Raw genomic sequence first — 14,584 nt, 5'->3', positions numbered from 1 at the left:
TCCTGGCTTGCTTGCTGCTTCCCCCCTGAAATATTTAAAAAACTAAATCCAAAGGGAAACTTAAACCAACCTCTTTATTCAATTATTGAAGTAACCTAGAAAAAGTGAAGCATTACAAGGTAACTGGGTATTTCTGAACATGTATTGGTCTACACTGGGTAGGTCTATGAAGGCACTTGGAAGAACCAACAAGCATGAACAGATCAATTCTAGCATATTCTTCTAATATAAATACTAAAAGACATGCATTGAGGCAGTGGTGAGAACACAGAATCATCTTCTGGAAAATCTTCAATGCCTTTGCCACGTCACATCCCTGTTCTGCACCTTTTTTGGAGCACACACAGTCTCTGTCTTCAGGGCTGTAGGTTATTTAGACCCAGCGAGATACTGCATCCAAAGCTTCCCATAGGCACTTAATTTTTTTTTTTTGGATAAAAGGACCTGTTGGTCAGATTGTCAAAACCGTCAAAAATTAATCCATTCTTCTTCCATTAAAATAAAACATTTGAGTAAAAAAAAAAAAAAAAAAGCTACATTTTAAACCTTCTTGCATTAAGCAAGAGTTTGAGTAATGGCCTGAGATGCCCAGGACCATTTTTTTTTTTTTTTGGTAATATATCAATGTTTTCCACTTGGTAAAAAAATACAGTAGTAAAGTCTTGAGGTATAACCATAAAAAAAAAATACTTTTTGCAGGAAAGCAGGTTGCTTGGTTGGCCTTGGCTGAGGGCTTTTCCCTCCTTTCATGCAGTGACAGTTTTCTGGGTCTGAAGTTCTTCTGGGTGCAAAGATTGTTGATTCCTTGAAACTGGGAGTTACTATTTCCTTGCTGCAGGGGGAAAAGGGTAGTTTTAGTGTGTCAGGCAGCCATCAGAGAGTCACAAGGGGGTGGGTTTTGGGGTGGGTTTTACCTCCAGGGCAGTAGGGATAAACTGCTGTTATTCCATAGAGGTGGGATCGCTGCTCTGGAAGATACTCATCGGTGAAGGAGCCGGTGTCTTTATTTACAGCTATCACCCCATCCCTGGGGAAAAAAGGGGGAGAAGTGCTTTATTCATCTATAAATCTTGGTTTCCCCCCCCCCATGTGCATTTAAGAACAGAGGCAGCTAAAAAGACTGGTCTGAACACCTGCAGGACAAGTGGAAAGAAATCTGCCCCATAAAAGCTCCCTCCAGCTCATTCAGTGCATTTCTCTCCGCTGATGCAGCCACAGAAAGAGCCTTCCAAGGAGAGATTATCTCCCTGAGAGTCTCCTCCAAGCGTGGCAAGCACTTAAGTGTTTGTTGTAATCTAAGATTTGATGGGAGTTTTGAGAGCTTCCAGCTGGAGTGGGAACAGAGGCGAGTTCCTGGTGCCGAGGCCTTTGGGTGTCGGGGCAGAGGGAACGGCTGAGGACAGAATCTCTGCTTTGCCCTAATCTAGATTTGGAGACTTGGGCCAAGTTTTAGTTTAAAAAAAAAAAAACAAACCACTATTTCTGTCCCTCCCAGAGAGCTGAGGCTGTGTCTAAACAACTCTGTGCTGAGATTTACAAGCGGGTGTTGCTGAACCCACGTTCAGCTTTCTAGAGAGCCACGACAGCTCTGGTGAGGCTCCAGGACTCGGGAGCAGGCTGGGGACAGCCTTTGTTTTCCCCCTCTGGCACAAAACCCCTCCAGGCTGCTCTCAGGGAATCATGGAGGCTGGCTCCCAGCTGTTGGAGGGAGCTCAGCATTCCCAGCCACGCAGGGAGTGGCTTTTCCCCCCTCACCGTCTCCAGTCCGTGTGGTAGAAGTGGTTGGCGTAGCTGATGATGCTGAAGGGGTAGTTGAGGTTGTTCTGGATGACACGCCGGCCTGTGCCATCAGGGAATGTGCATTCCAGGTGCTTTGTGCCTGTTCAAACACAAGGTATTTATCATACCACAAAAAAACACCCCAGCAAATACGTTCTTTGTTATTTCATACAATCATAGAATATGCTGAGTTGGAAGGGAGTCCCAAGGATCATCAAGTTCAACTCCTGATCCTCCACAGGACACCCCCAAAATCCCACCATGTGCCTGAGAGCCTTGTCTAAACACTCCTTGAGCCCTGTCAGGCTTGGGGCCGTGACCACCGCCCTGGGGAGCCTGTTCAGTGCCCCACCACCCTCTGGGTGAAAAACCTTTCCCTGATTTACTACATTTGGAAACAGCTTTTAAGCCTAAGGATGTAGAATCATGAAATCGTTTAGGTTGGAAAAGCCCTCCAAGATCATCAAGTCCAACTGTTCCCCCAGCACTGCCAAGGCCACCACTGCCCCATGTTCCCAGGTGCCACATCCACATGGCTTCTAAATCCCTCCAGGGATGGGGGACTCCACTACTTCCCTGGGCAGCCTGTTCCAATGCCTGACCACCCTTTACATGAAAAAATTTCTTCCAGTATCCAACCTAACCCTCCCCTGGCACAACAGGGGAGCTCACCTTACCTGCATCTGCCCAACACAGCAGCTTGGAGAAGGGGTCAAACGTCAGGCCATTGGGCAAACCGATGTCTGTGTGCACCAGGACCCTCCTGTTGGCTCCATTGACAGTGGAAGTTTCAATTTTGGGAGCTTCACGATTCCAGTCCGTCCAGTAAAGGTTTCTTGGGAAATAATGCACAAACAGGACACACAACAGTAAGGAGTGGCGGGAGATTATTCCTTCATTTGGTTCTTGTCAGGAGCAAGGCCTGGTTTTCCCCTTATCAGTGCCTGAAACATCTTTATTTGATTAGGAAAATATCCCTGAAAGCAAAGCAGAGCAATATCAAACATGTTTATGACCCAAACTGCAGCTCCCAGACGAGGGCGAGCCTTAGGAGTAGCACATTTTGTATCACAACAGCACCCTGGAGGCACAGCTTGTGTTTCCAAACGCCAGGAGTGTTTCAGAGCTTTCAAAAATAATGTCCATCCTGATACTGAAACAGCAGCTTCAGCCAAATCCTGAATTACCAAACAAAAGCGTGGCCGGGGAACAGAGCCAACCCCTCCTGCGGGGTGTGCGGCGCAGCGGAGCCGCTCCCAGGGTCAGGATGGGGCCTTGGCGCGGCCGCATCTGTTCGACCCTCGCACCTGGTGTCCAAATCCCTCGGGAATTGCCACTGCTCACCCTCGGACGGGGTCCACGGCGATGGCACGGGGGTTGACGAGCTCGGTGTCGAAGAGCACGCGCCGCTCGGAGCCGTCCAGCCGCGCCCTCTCGATCCTGTCCAGCCCGCTGTCGGTCCAGAACATGGCCCGGCGCAGGTGGTCCACGGCCAGGCCCTCGGGGCTGATGAGTCCTGCCGGGGGAAGGCCACGCTCAGCGGCTCAGGAACTGCTGCTCCAGGATCCCTCAGAGCCCCCCACGGCCCTCCTGACCCGACACCGGGGAACGGGAGCGCGGATGGAGGAGCCCAAAGCAGGACAGTCCCGGAGCTGTGACCTGCTGATGTGGCTTTGGGGCAGGTGTCACTGGGACGGGGACACACCTGAGTTGATGATGGTCTCTGGCTCGGCCCCTGGCTCCAGGCTCGCCCGGCTGATGGTCCGTCCGGCCACATCCGTCCAATAGATCATCTTCTCCCGGCAGTCATAGTCAATCCCCACCACGATGGAGCCCTGGCAAGGTTGGGAGAGGGACACGGGGTGAAATCCTGCCAGGAGGCTCACTGAGCATCCTTATCCCACCAGCTGGCAGTGGGAGCTGCCCGGCGCACACTGCAGGATGCAGCAATAGGCAGTGACACTCAAATCCCATTTTTTCCAGCACAAACCAACTCCAACGGGTCCCTACTGCACCCTCCCAGTGGAATCCTGCAGCAGAGGATTTTAGGCCAGCTGGTGCAGGCACACACCCACAGCCAGATGGATTTGAACCCCTTGCCTCGAGGCGAGGCTGCTCCAAGAGCAAAGCCAGCCCCAGGAACGACCTTCAGGATGGGGAGAGGGAATACTTGGCAAAGTGTTTAATTCCCTGGGGTATAGGGAGGGTCGTGGCCCAGCTTTCAGTGTTCCTCCCCCCTGGTCTGGCCTGGCTGGAGATGCACATGGCCACATTCCAAGAGGAGTCCGAGGAAGGGAAAAGGCAAGGCTGCAGTAGAGCCGTGCAGCTGGAAGCCCAGGGCCATGACCTACTTTGGGGAGCTCTGGGAGCACCCAGGATCCTTCTCTTTGTGGGCAGTCCCAGGTCTGGGACCTGTCACTGACCTGCCCCTCTGCTGGGGATGAGTGGAGGGAGAGGTGAGAACACTCCTCCATAGAATCCTGAAATGGTTTGGGTTGGAAGGGACTTTAAAGACCATCTTGTTGCACCCTCTGCCATGGGCAGGGACACCTTCCACCATACCAGGCTGCTCCAAGCCCTGTCCAGCCTGGCCTTGGACACTTCCAGGGATCCAGGGGCAGCCACAGCTTCTCAGGGCAACCTGTGCCAGGGCTTCACCACCCTCACAGCCAGGAATTCCTTCCCAATATCCCATCTAACCCTGTCCTCTGTCAGTGTGAAGCCATTCCCCCTTGTCCAGTCACTCCAGGCCCTTGTCAAAAGTGCCACCTCAGCACCAAGTCAGCACAGCCAATGTCCCCACAAAACAACATCAACCTTCCAGAGGTGACCCCCCCCAAACCATCACAGCTCAGACAAGTGGTCCAGGGAGGTGTGAAACACGGAGCAGCAGCACCAGCCTTTCCCAAACTCCCTCCAGTATTCCCACACCCCGCCCCCATCCCCAGGGATACCGTACATGCAGGGAGAGCAGGGTCTTGGCCGCCTCCTTCTGCAGCCTCGTCCCGTTGAGCGGGAGGTATCCAATTTGCTGTCCCTGAGCGTAGAGCAGGAAGGTCCCCGTGGTCGGTGGGGACACGTCGGGCCGGGGTGAGGGCCGGACAGTGGGCGGCGCGACGCTGGGGAGACCTGGCACGGGAACAGCGGGAACAGGGAGGGAGAGATGGCTCAGGGAGAGACGGCTCAGCTCCACACCCGAGCAGGAGCGAGCAGGAGGGAGCAGGAGGGAGCAGGGGCCACTTTGGGATGCTCAGCTCTTACATGGCGGGGCGGTGCCGGGCTCCGAGCGCGTGCCCTGGATCTCCCTGCCGCTCTCGTCCACGCACCAGCAGTACCCGCTGTCCCCGTGGCACTGCAGCGGGGTGAAGTGTCCCTGGGGGTCGCACTGGGGCACGTACTGGTCGCCGCGGGGGCTGCCCCCGTAGTGCTCCAGCAGGCTCTGCCGCCAGCGCTCGCACATGCTGGGCGGCCGCTCCGTGGGCTCTGGAATGGGGGGGGAAAGGGCCACAGTCACCCCCCACGTGCGAGCTCGGGGGGCTCAGGGCTTTGCCACAGCCCTGGGTCCCCCCTCTCCTTGCTGGGTGCCCCCTCCACGCTGAGGATGCCCCCCCGGGCACTGACCTGGGCTCCCGCAGCGAGGCGGGGTGGTGCCCGGTGCTGTCCGTGTGCCGGCGATCTCCTGCCCGGCAGCGTCCACGCACCAGCAGTGCCCGGTGCTGCCGTGGCACTGCAGGGGCCGGTACCGGCCCTCCTCGTCACACTGGGGCACGTGCCCGTCGCCCACGGGCGAGGGTCCCGGTGGCACCTCCCGCGGGTACATCCGTGCGTGCTCGCAGGGTGTCAGTTGCTGGATAGACTCTGCCGGCAACAGATTCCCCCAGCCCGGGCTCAGGGGCTGCCATGCGGCTCCCCTGGACCCACCTGGCACCTGGGTTTGGCCCCCCTTCACCCCAGGCTGTAGGTGCACCCCTTGGGCTGAGGTGGATGGGGCTGCCCCTCTCCAGCCCCCTTGACACCCCATAGCTGTCCCCTCCATCACAACTCGACACAGGAGGTGTCCCAGTGGCCAGTGCAGTGTAACCCCATGGGCCAGGGTGCCCTAAACACCCAGGAGCCCCCGATGTGCCCAAGCACCCATTCGGCAGTGCCCTGCCCCCAGGCCATGGCAGTGAAGCCTCGAGCCGGGCAGTTGGGCAGAGGGTCACAGAATTATTAGGGTTGGAAGGGACCTCTGGAGGTCATCCAGTCCAACGCCTCTGCCAGGGCAGGGTCACCTGGAGCAGGTGACACAGGTGGATGTGGAACATCTCCAGAGAGGGAGACTCTCCACGCCCTCCCTGGGCAGCCTGTTCCAGTGCTCTGCCACCCTCAGTGGAAAGTTATTCCTCGTGTTGAGGTGCTGGGTTTTAGATTGTGGCCATTTAGTTTGTGAGTCCCCTCTGCTGTGGCCTCCTTGTCCCCACACTGCTGGTGCCTGGGCCAAACTGGCATGCCACTGGGATGCCAGAGGGATGCCAAAGGACCCGACCCACGTCCCCTCTCCCCCCCGAGTGCAGTGGGGTGTCACTGACCTGGGCTCCCGCAGCGAGGCGGGGTGGTGCCTGGTGCTGTCCGTGTGCCAGCGATCTCCTGCCCGGCAGCATCCACGCACCAGCAGTGCCCGGTGCTGCCGTGGCACTGCAGGGGCCGGTACCGACCCTCCTCATCACACTGGGGCACGTGCCTGCCTCCCACGGGCGAGGGTCCCGGTGGCACCTCCCGCGGGTACATCTGCTCGTGCTGGCAGGGCGTCAGCCGCTGCGGGTTCCCTCCCGCCGCTGGAAAGCCAGAAAACAGGAGAGTGAGGCCAGGGAAGCTGCCTCGGGCAGAGAGGGCGTGGAGGTGAGTGGGCACCCTTACCATACGTGCACCGGAAGCCATCGCCCTCATAGCCAGGCTGGCACCGGCAGGTGAAGGAGCCCGGCGTGTTGTAGCAGGTGGCGGCCGGGTGACACGGGTTTTCGGCACACTCATCCACGTCTGCGCACAGGGAAGAGGGGGTCAGCCAGGACAGGGCGTCCCGGCAGCTGCACGGTGTGGGAGCCCCGCGGTCCCTCCCTCACCCACGTACCGGAGCAGTGGATGCCGTCGCCGGTGTATCCCGGGAGGCACTCGCAGCTGGGGCGGCCGTCGCCGCGGGACAGGCACCGCGCGCGGCCCCCCGGCGCACAGGGGTGCCTCCCGTCCTCGCAGGGGTCACTCGCCGGGGCCAGCGCTGCGGGGACAGGGGAGGGAGTGATAGGGGCGTGTCTGTGGGGCATAAGAGTGGGGGAGACCCCAGACTGACCCCAAACTTACGCACACACGCCTGCCCGTCCCCCGCCGGCCGGTACCCGCCGCGGCACTCGCACCGGTGACTGCCCGGCACGTTCAGGCACACGGTGAAGGGGCCGCACCGGCTCAGGCCCTCGGCGCACTCGTCCACATCTAGAGGAAGGGGGAGACAGCAGGCACCCGTTTTTGGAGTCTGGGTGCTCCTGGTCTTGGGGGGGAATGTCCTGCCCCACACTGCCCATCCCACATCTGCCACATCCTCCATCCCCACAGTGCTCGTGGAGCACTTCCCCCGGGAATCCCAGCACCCTGCCTCAGTTTCCCCTCATATCCATGGTGAAGCCCCAGGAGATCACAAGTGCTGCAATGCCATGGCACATCCCAGCAGCCCAAATGTCAGCGGCCACCACAGTCCCCGATGGGTGACAGGGTCCACCAGCCCCCCTCCAGCCCCGCTCACCTCGGCAGCCCTGTCCGTCTCTGCGGTACCCAGCTGGGCACTCACACGTGTACTCCATCCCTGCTCCAGGCTGGCAGCGTGCCGGTGCCTCACACCCGTGTGTGCCATCATGGCACGGGTTCACCGCGGGATTCCCGGCACCATCTGTGGGCACAGAGGGATGTAACGGGAGAAGAAGAGGTCTGGGAGACACAGGGAGTGACCATTCCCACTTGTATCTGACGCAGGCATCACCGCAGCACCCATGCAGGGAACTACGGCCACACCACCCACTGCCACCCTGGGTGCAACCCCACCATACCAGGGGTGCTGAGGCTCAAGCTGCTTGGAAAACAGAATCACAGAATCATAAAATAAGCTGAGCTGGAAGGGACCCACAAGGATCATCAAGTCCAACCCTCAGCCCTGCATAGGACCATCCCCAAGAGTCATACCGTGTGCCTGAGAGGATCATCCAAATGCTTCTTGAGCTCTGGCAGCCTTGGGGCTGTGCCCACTGCTCTGGGGAGCCTGTTCAGTGCCCAGTCACCCTCAGGGGGAAGAACCTTTTCCTAATGTCCAACCTAACTCTCCCCTGACACAACTGCAGGCCATTCCCTCAGGTCCTGTCACTCGTCCCACAGAGCAGAGATCAGCGCCCGCCCCTCCTCTGCCCCTCACGAGGAAGTTGTACCTGCAATGAGACCCCCTCTCTTTTGGCTGTTTTTGGGCAAAGTGAGCGTGCCGCACTTCGGGAGCGGGCAGGAGAACCCGGCATCCCTTGGCTGGGGGGTGGCACCCTGGATTGGCACCCTGGGGGTGGGTGCTGGCGCTCACCTTGTGCTGAGCCAACACGGGCAGCCAGGGCGTAGCGCAGGACGTGCTCCTGGCCGTCGTAGAGGGCGAAGGCGCGTGCCACGCTGAGCTGCTGCCGCGCGGGCAGGCGGGAATGGGAGCACCCGGAGAAGGTGATGTTCTGCCGCAGGCGGTAGGACAAGGTCTGGTTGGCTGTTCCCGTGGCCACGACGTATTCCCGCTGGCCCGAGGACGTCACGGCTGCCGGACGGCAAGGAAAACCCCGTGGGATGTGGGAAAAACGGCTGCAGTGTCGCTGCGTCTCGGGCGGTTTTGGGGCACGCGGGGATGGTGTGCGAGAAACTGAGCCCAGGTGGGCACAGGTCTTACCTGAGCTGGAGTAGTAGTAGAGTTCCTTGTAGGGAGTGACGTGGACAGTGACGTTCTCCGGGAGAAACGGCACCTCTCCCTGGATGTGCGTCTTGAGGCTCAAGTAATTGTCCGGCCCCAGGCCCTCGGCTGTCTGAGTGACCTGGACTGTCTCTCCCCCAGGGTAGAAGGTCACCTCCAGGCTCTGGGTGAATTCAGCGCCTGGACAGGAAAAGGAAACAGGCACCATTTTAAGGATTTTAGGATTTTTAGGGGCTACAGCCCCAAGGCATCCCTCCCTACCCTTCCAGCACATCCATGAGATGATAGACCCACATGCTGGATACCCCTGTGTTGCTCTCCCTGCAGACAGCAGCACACATGAACATCCATCAGAGCTGTTCTGGGAAACCCACCCCAAAGATACCATTCCTGTTCCACATCACCACTCCAGGACCCCAAATGCAGCTCCAGTGCATGGGGGGTTGAGCTCCACGACGCAGCCCAGCACCCCCAGCTCACTCCCCTCCTTCCCCCAGGCTTTAAAAGGCTCCAGAGGCTGGAGAAGATCGCTCTGCTCCTCCTGCCCATCCTGCACAGCAGAACCTGGGGAGGCTGGAGGAGCCTTGGAGCTGCCCTGAGCCCCTTATCACCCACCCCAGGCCACACATCACTCCCCAGGAGCCACGTCCCTCGGAGCGATGGCGCATCCCGGATCCCAGCTCACCGGTGATGCTGAAGCCGTTCTCGGAGCCGGGCTCCTCCAGGGCGAAGAGCCAGGCAAAGAGCCCCCCGATGGGCAGGAGGGGCAGGAGGGCACGGGCAGCGGGCTGGGGCACCCCGCTGATGGCCGTGTAGGCTCTGCCGTCGCTGCCCACGATGTAGGCGTGCAGGTCCACGTCCTGGAAGCGCACGGACGCCCGTCCCACCGTCAGGCTCCCGCTCACCTTCCCGTTGAGGCGATGCACGGCCCCTGGGCAGGGAGACGGGCACCCCTGGCAGTGGCCACCCAGGCAGGGGCTGCCCGTCCCCGCCGCCCGCCCCGCGTACCTTCGGGCAGGCACTGCCGCCCGTTCCCGTAGAAGGTGGCCCGGCAGTGGCAGCAGAAGCCGGTGGCGTAGTCGGTGCAGAAGGCGTGAGGGGAGCAGCGCCCGTGGTGCTGGGCACAGGTCTCCCTGCTGGAGGCACTGTAGGTGAACACTGGGGGCAGGGGGAAAAGGGTTTGGGACACGGTGACAAAGCCACCCCTCACTGCGGGGTGGGCACCTTGCCTTCTTGGCCCCCAAAACACCGCTGGGAAACAGGCCAGCTGGCAGCAGTTCCCAAGGAAGTCACCCGGGATGCAGAGAGGTGGTGGAGGGTTTGGAACCTGTTGCCCGATTTCAGGCGGATCTGACAGAGGGCAGGAGATCAAATTCCTGGGTATTTTTGGGAGACAGCCGGCTGGGGACGGGGCTTTGCTCCCCCAGGCACGTGCCACAGTGGCTCCACAGCTGGCTCGGGGGCGGGGAGGGCAGAAAGGTCAACCCTGTCCCTGTGCCAGGACCTGCCCCCTGAGAATCCCACCCCATGAGCTTCCACTGGCAAACCCAGCAGGCAGGGTTGTATGGCTCCAGCAGCCCCTTGGCAGCAGGATTTGGCTGGGGGGAGAGGAGCTGGAAGGGCAGCAGCTTTGCAGGAGCAACTCCAGCCCACGCTCGCTCCAGCCCTGGCTGCTTGGGAAGGGACAAACTTGCAGCGAGGGGCCTTTTTTAGGGAGCCACCCATCACGAGCCATCCCTGTTCGGTCATTGTCCCCATTTGGTCACTGTCCCCGCTGGGTCACTGTCCCCGTTGGGTCATTGGAAGGGCTGTGGCCACTCACCATCGGGGTTGAAATGCACGTCCTCCTCCACGCCGACGCCGTGGTGCCCAGAGCTGTAGGAAGAGGGGTTGGCAGAGTAGCTCTGCCGGGTGTCACCGTCCCCGTCGGGGTACAGCCGGCGGCTCCGCTCCTGGGCGTCCCTCCTCTCAGGGACAAAGCCCAGGAGCACTGGGGTGCGGGATCCATGGCTGGGATGCTGTGCTGGTAGCTCCGTGGATGCGTGGTCAGCATGGTTGTACAGTGTGCGGGTGTAGTCGGGATCAGGATGCACAGGGAGGCTCTGCGGCATTCCAGGACCAAGTGCCTCGCTGCCTCCTGGCTCCACGTGGTCCACGCTGCCCACACGGAAGACCCACACTCCAGGTACCCCCGTGTTGCTCTCCCTGCAGACAGCAGCACACGTGAGCATCCACCAGAGCCGTGCTGGCAAACCCATCCCAAAGGTGCTCCTGCTCCACATCACCCCTCCGGGACGCCAAATGCAGCACTCCCAGCTCATTCCCCTCCTTCTTCCAGCCTTTAAAAGGCTCCAGGGCAGGGAGAAGATGACCCTGCTCCCCCTGCCCACCCCACAGAGCCCCCCCAGCACCACGCACCGCTCCAGGTTCCTCAGAGCCTGCTCGCTGCTGGCCAGGCTGTGGAACAGCCTGTCCCTCTTCGGGTCATCGCCGTCCCCCCAGCTGAAGCCCACCCTGGCTGGCAGCTCCAGCTGGACGTTGTAGGACTCCTTGGGCCGCGTCCCCAGGAACTGGAGGCCGCCGTCGGGATAGAGGAAGATGGTGTAGGTGTCCTCGTCGCTGTAGGCTATGACTGTCTGGAAGGTGTTGAGCTGCCAAAGGGAGGGCGGGATAGGTGGATGTCATGGAGGGGCAGGAAGACCCCAGTGGAGGACTGAGATGGGGATGGAGACCGAGGATGTGACTGGCAACTCCCCACACACCACAGCGCAGGGAAGCACCCCAAAAGAGCCCTCCATCAGAGAGCACATCTATGGAGACAGGATGGAAGAGCTGGGATTGTTCAGCCTGGAGAAGAGAAGGCTCTGGGGAGACCTTAGAGCCCCTTCCAGTACCTAAAGGGGCTCCAAGAGATCTGGAAAGGGACTGGGGACAAGGGACTGGAGGGACAGGACAAGAGGGAATGGATTCCCACTGCCAGAGGGAAGGATTAGATGGGATATTGGGGAGAAATTTTTCCCTGTGAGGGTGGTGAGGCCCTGGCACAGGTTGTCCAGAGAAGCTGTGGCTGCCCCATCCCTGAAAATGTCCAAGGTCAGGTTGGATGAGGCTTGGAGCAACCTGGTCTAGTGGAAGGTGTCTCTGCCCATGGCAGGGGGTTGGAATGAGATGATCTTTAAGGTCTCTTCCAACCCAAACCATTCTATAATCACCCTGCAGAGACCTCCTGCTCATGCACAGCCAGAGCCCAAGTGCAACATCCTGGCAAGATGCTCAGCATCCTCACAGGATCCCATGGCACAACCAGGCCACCCCCTCCATGCAGGGGTGTCCCTTGGAGCTGTCACACAGGGAGGTGACAGCCCTGCACCATGACCAGGAGCATCCCTGGCCATGTAACTTCTGCACCGGGCTGGTGCTGAAGCCTGGGAGCCCCTCACTGCTGTTTCCCTCCCCCTGACAGCAGCAGCCTCCCCCCGTCCCATCAGCGCCGGAGGAAAACCCGCACCCCCTGCTTCTCCCGGAGAACAATTTTAGCCTGGTTTCCTCCGGAAAAAACACGCCTGCGCTCCCGGCTTCCCCACACCCATACATCCCGCTATAGGCACGCTGGCCGCCTGCCCTGCCAGCCCTGCGAGCCTTGGGGCCGTGCCAGGGAGCGGGATCACGGCAACAACCCGTGGATGGGGAGCCTGTGGAGCCAGCCCAGCCCTCCGGAGCCGCCGGAGAATCCACACACACGCACCGTGGTCACCCCAAACGCGGAGAAACCAACCCCACACGGCTCCTGCTGCCCCACTAAATAACCATGAGCGGGCAGCGGCAGCAGCCCTTCCCAGAGAGCCGCTGGAAGCAGCACACAGGGAACGGCGCCCGAGCGAAGGAAAAGTGATTAAACTCCCAGTTCCCCCCTCCCCGGAGCAGCGGGAGGGAGGAGTGGGGGCTGCCCCCGCGCCGTCCCCACAGCGCCAGCCCCGATTTTGGGGTCCCCGGGGCACTGCGAGGTTTCCCGGCAGCCCCGCGGGATATAAAGAGCCTTGTTGTGCACGTCGCACACTCGGGCATTCAGAGACCCCGAAAAGGCGGCCAAAAAGCTGGGAAGGGGGCGGGGATAACCCCCCCCCCCCACCAACACCCGGGGCTGGATTCCTCCCCCACGCAGCCAAATCACAGCAGCAGCTGCAGGGCTCGTTTCGCCGTGTGGTGGGTGGCGAGGGGGGGACGCGATGGGTGACATCGATGTGCTGGCACGGTGGGATGGAGGGGAGGAGGGGGGGGCGGGGGGAAGCCCCCGGCTGCTCCCGGCAAAGAGCTGCAAAGGGCAAATTCCAGCCCAAAAGGGCAAGTCTTGCTTCTGCAGAAGCGGGGTCAGCTCTTGTCCGGCTCTGCAGCCCGGGAAGGGCGTCACTGCAGGGACCAGGAATGTGTCCCAAGGAGCTGGAGGGGACGGGGCGCTGCCACAGCGCTGCCAGACCCCCCATCTAGGCAGGATCCCCAAAGCAGGGGTCTGGGGACCTCCTACACCCCCACCTTAACCCAGGTTTCTGCTTTTGAGGCTCAAAAAGGATGAGCCGCGACTTTTCAAAGCGGGGGAGGGGGGGGGAAAGGCTTCGGAGTCAATCCTGGTTCCAAGCAGCAAGAGGGCAGCGTTTCCATAAGTGCCACATTTGATCAGAGAAAAAGTGGTGTCTGGGGAGGTTTTTAGCAGTTTTGGCTAAGGGGGAGCTCAGCAAAGCACAGGCACAAGCTGCACTTCAGCGAGTCTTCAATGAAGCTTTCCCCAGAGCTGCTCGTTTCCAAACAAGACCAGTTTCATTTTAAAACCTGATCCAACTCCTCAGAGAGGGAAAAAAAAAAACCAACAATTGGGAAGAGAAAAGAAGAGGAGGCTGCATTTTCGATGGCCGGGAGGTCACTGCGAGGCCCCTGATGGCATCTCTTCAGCTGCTTTCCCAAGTTTTAAATTAGAGGAAAAAATGTGCCTTGTTTCCTTCCAAACCTCGGTTTCTTCCCCTGCTTGGCTTCTCTCTCAGCAACCCGCTCCCGAAGGGCCCCGGAGCGGGGGGGAATGGATGGTAGGGATGGCTCCTGGTGGTCCATGGGGACCTGGCAGCTGCTGATGGGCTTTGGGATCAGCCCACCCCACCACGGCTAGAGCCTGTCACCCATCACACAGCCCTGGGTATCCATCACCAGTTTTCCTCTTGCAGCTCATCATATCCAGCTCGCTCCAAGGAGTCCATCCTGCTGGCAGAGTGTCACTGTCACCTCCTCAGCACATCATCAGCCCAGTGTGACACCTCATGTCCCGGCGTTTTCGGGGAAAAGCAGTGCTGTAGGTCCACCCACGCAGGAGCCTTATCAGCCCCGTGGGTGGAGAGCACAGGTCACCTCCCCGACCTGGCAGACCACCTATGAGCTTGTTTTCCAGGCACAAAATCAACCCATCGTGGAAACTCTGAAGCCAGTTCCTCGCCAGCAGCATAATCAGCACAGGGGCAGAAGGAAGGACCAGCCCCGAGCCACTGGCAAAGGTCAGGAGCACCGTGGAGCTGAGCCACGGCTTCTCCCAGCTGCCCCTGAGAATCCAGAGCCACCAGCACTGGAGAGCTTTGCCTGAAAAAAATCACTGAATCCTGGAATGGTTTGGGTTGGAAGGGTTCATCTCATTCCACCCCCTGCCATGGGCAGGGACACCTTCCACTAGACCACGTTGCTTCAAGCCCTGTCCAACCTGGCTTTGAACACTTCCGGGGGCAGCCACAGCTTCTCTGGGCAACCTGTGCCAGGGCCTCACCACCCTCACAGCCAAGAATTTCTTCCCAACATCTAATCCAATCAATTTGA

The 14,584-nt window shown here is 59.7% G+C and overlaps 1 protein-coding gene across 1 annotated transcript; it reads right to left on the bottom strand.

The window, feature by feature from the left end:
• Positions 1-55: 55 nt before the first annotated feature.
• On the bottom strand, positions 56-13,837 carry NID2 (nidogen 2). Its single transcript, XM_064660077.1, has 22 exons — positions 13,737-13,837; positions 12,702-12,831; positions 11,156-11,388; positions 10,560-10,942; positions 9,746-9,895; positions 9,423-9,668; positions 8,717-8,917; positions 8,369-8,587; positions 7,553-7,696; positions 7,117-7,245; positions 6,890-7,033; positions 6,679-6,798; positions 6,351-6,596; positions 5,401-5,637; positions 5,041-5,262; positions 4,739-4,908; positions 3,485-3,614; positions 3,124-3,295; positions 2,457-2,614; positions 1,756-1,879; positions 915-1,027; positions 56-832 (listed from the first exon to the last, which is right to left on the bottom strand). The coding sequence occupies exons 1-22, from the start codon at positions 13,835-13,837 to the stop codon at positions 822-824; spliced, it is 3,783 nt and encodes a 1,260-aa protein (XP_064516147.1). The 3' UTR covers positions 56-821.
• Positions 13,838-14,584: the final 747 nt, after the last annotated feature.

This window comes from Pseudopipra pipra, chromosome 6 (assembly GCF_036250125.1).
Source record: "Pseudopipra pipra isolate bDixPip1 chromosome 6, bDixPip1.hap1, whole genome shotgun sequence".
In the NCBI taxonomy this organism is placed as follows: domain Eukaryota; kingdom Metazoa; phylum Chordata; class Aves; order Passeriformes; family Pipridae; genus Pseudopipra; species Pseudopipra pipra.
Note: the sequence above shows the minus strand (reverse complement) of the source record. Positions and strands in the feature narration are given on the sequence as shown.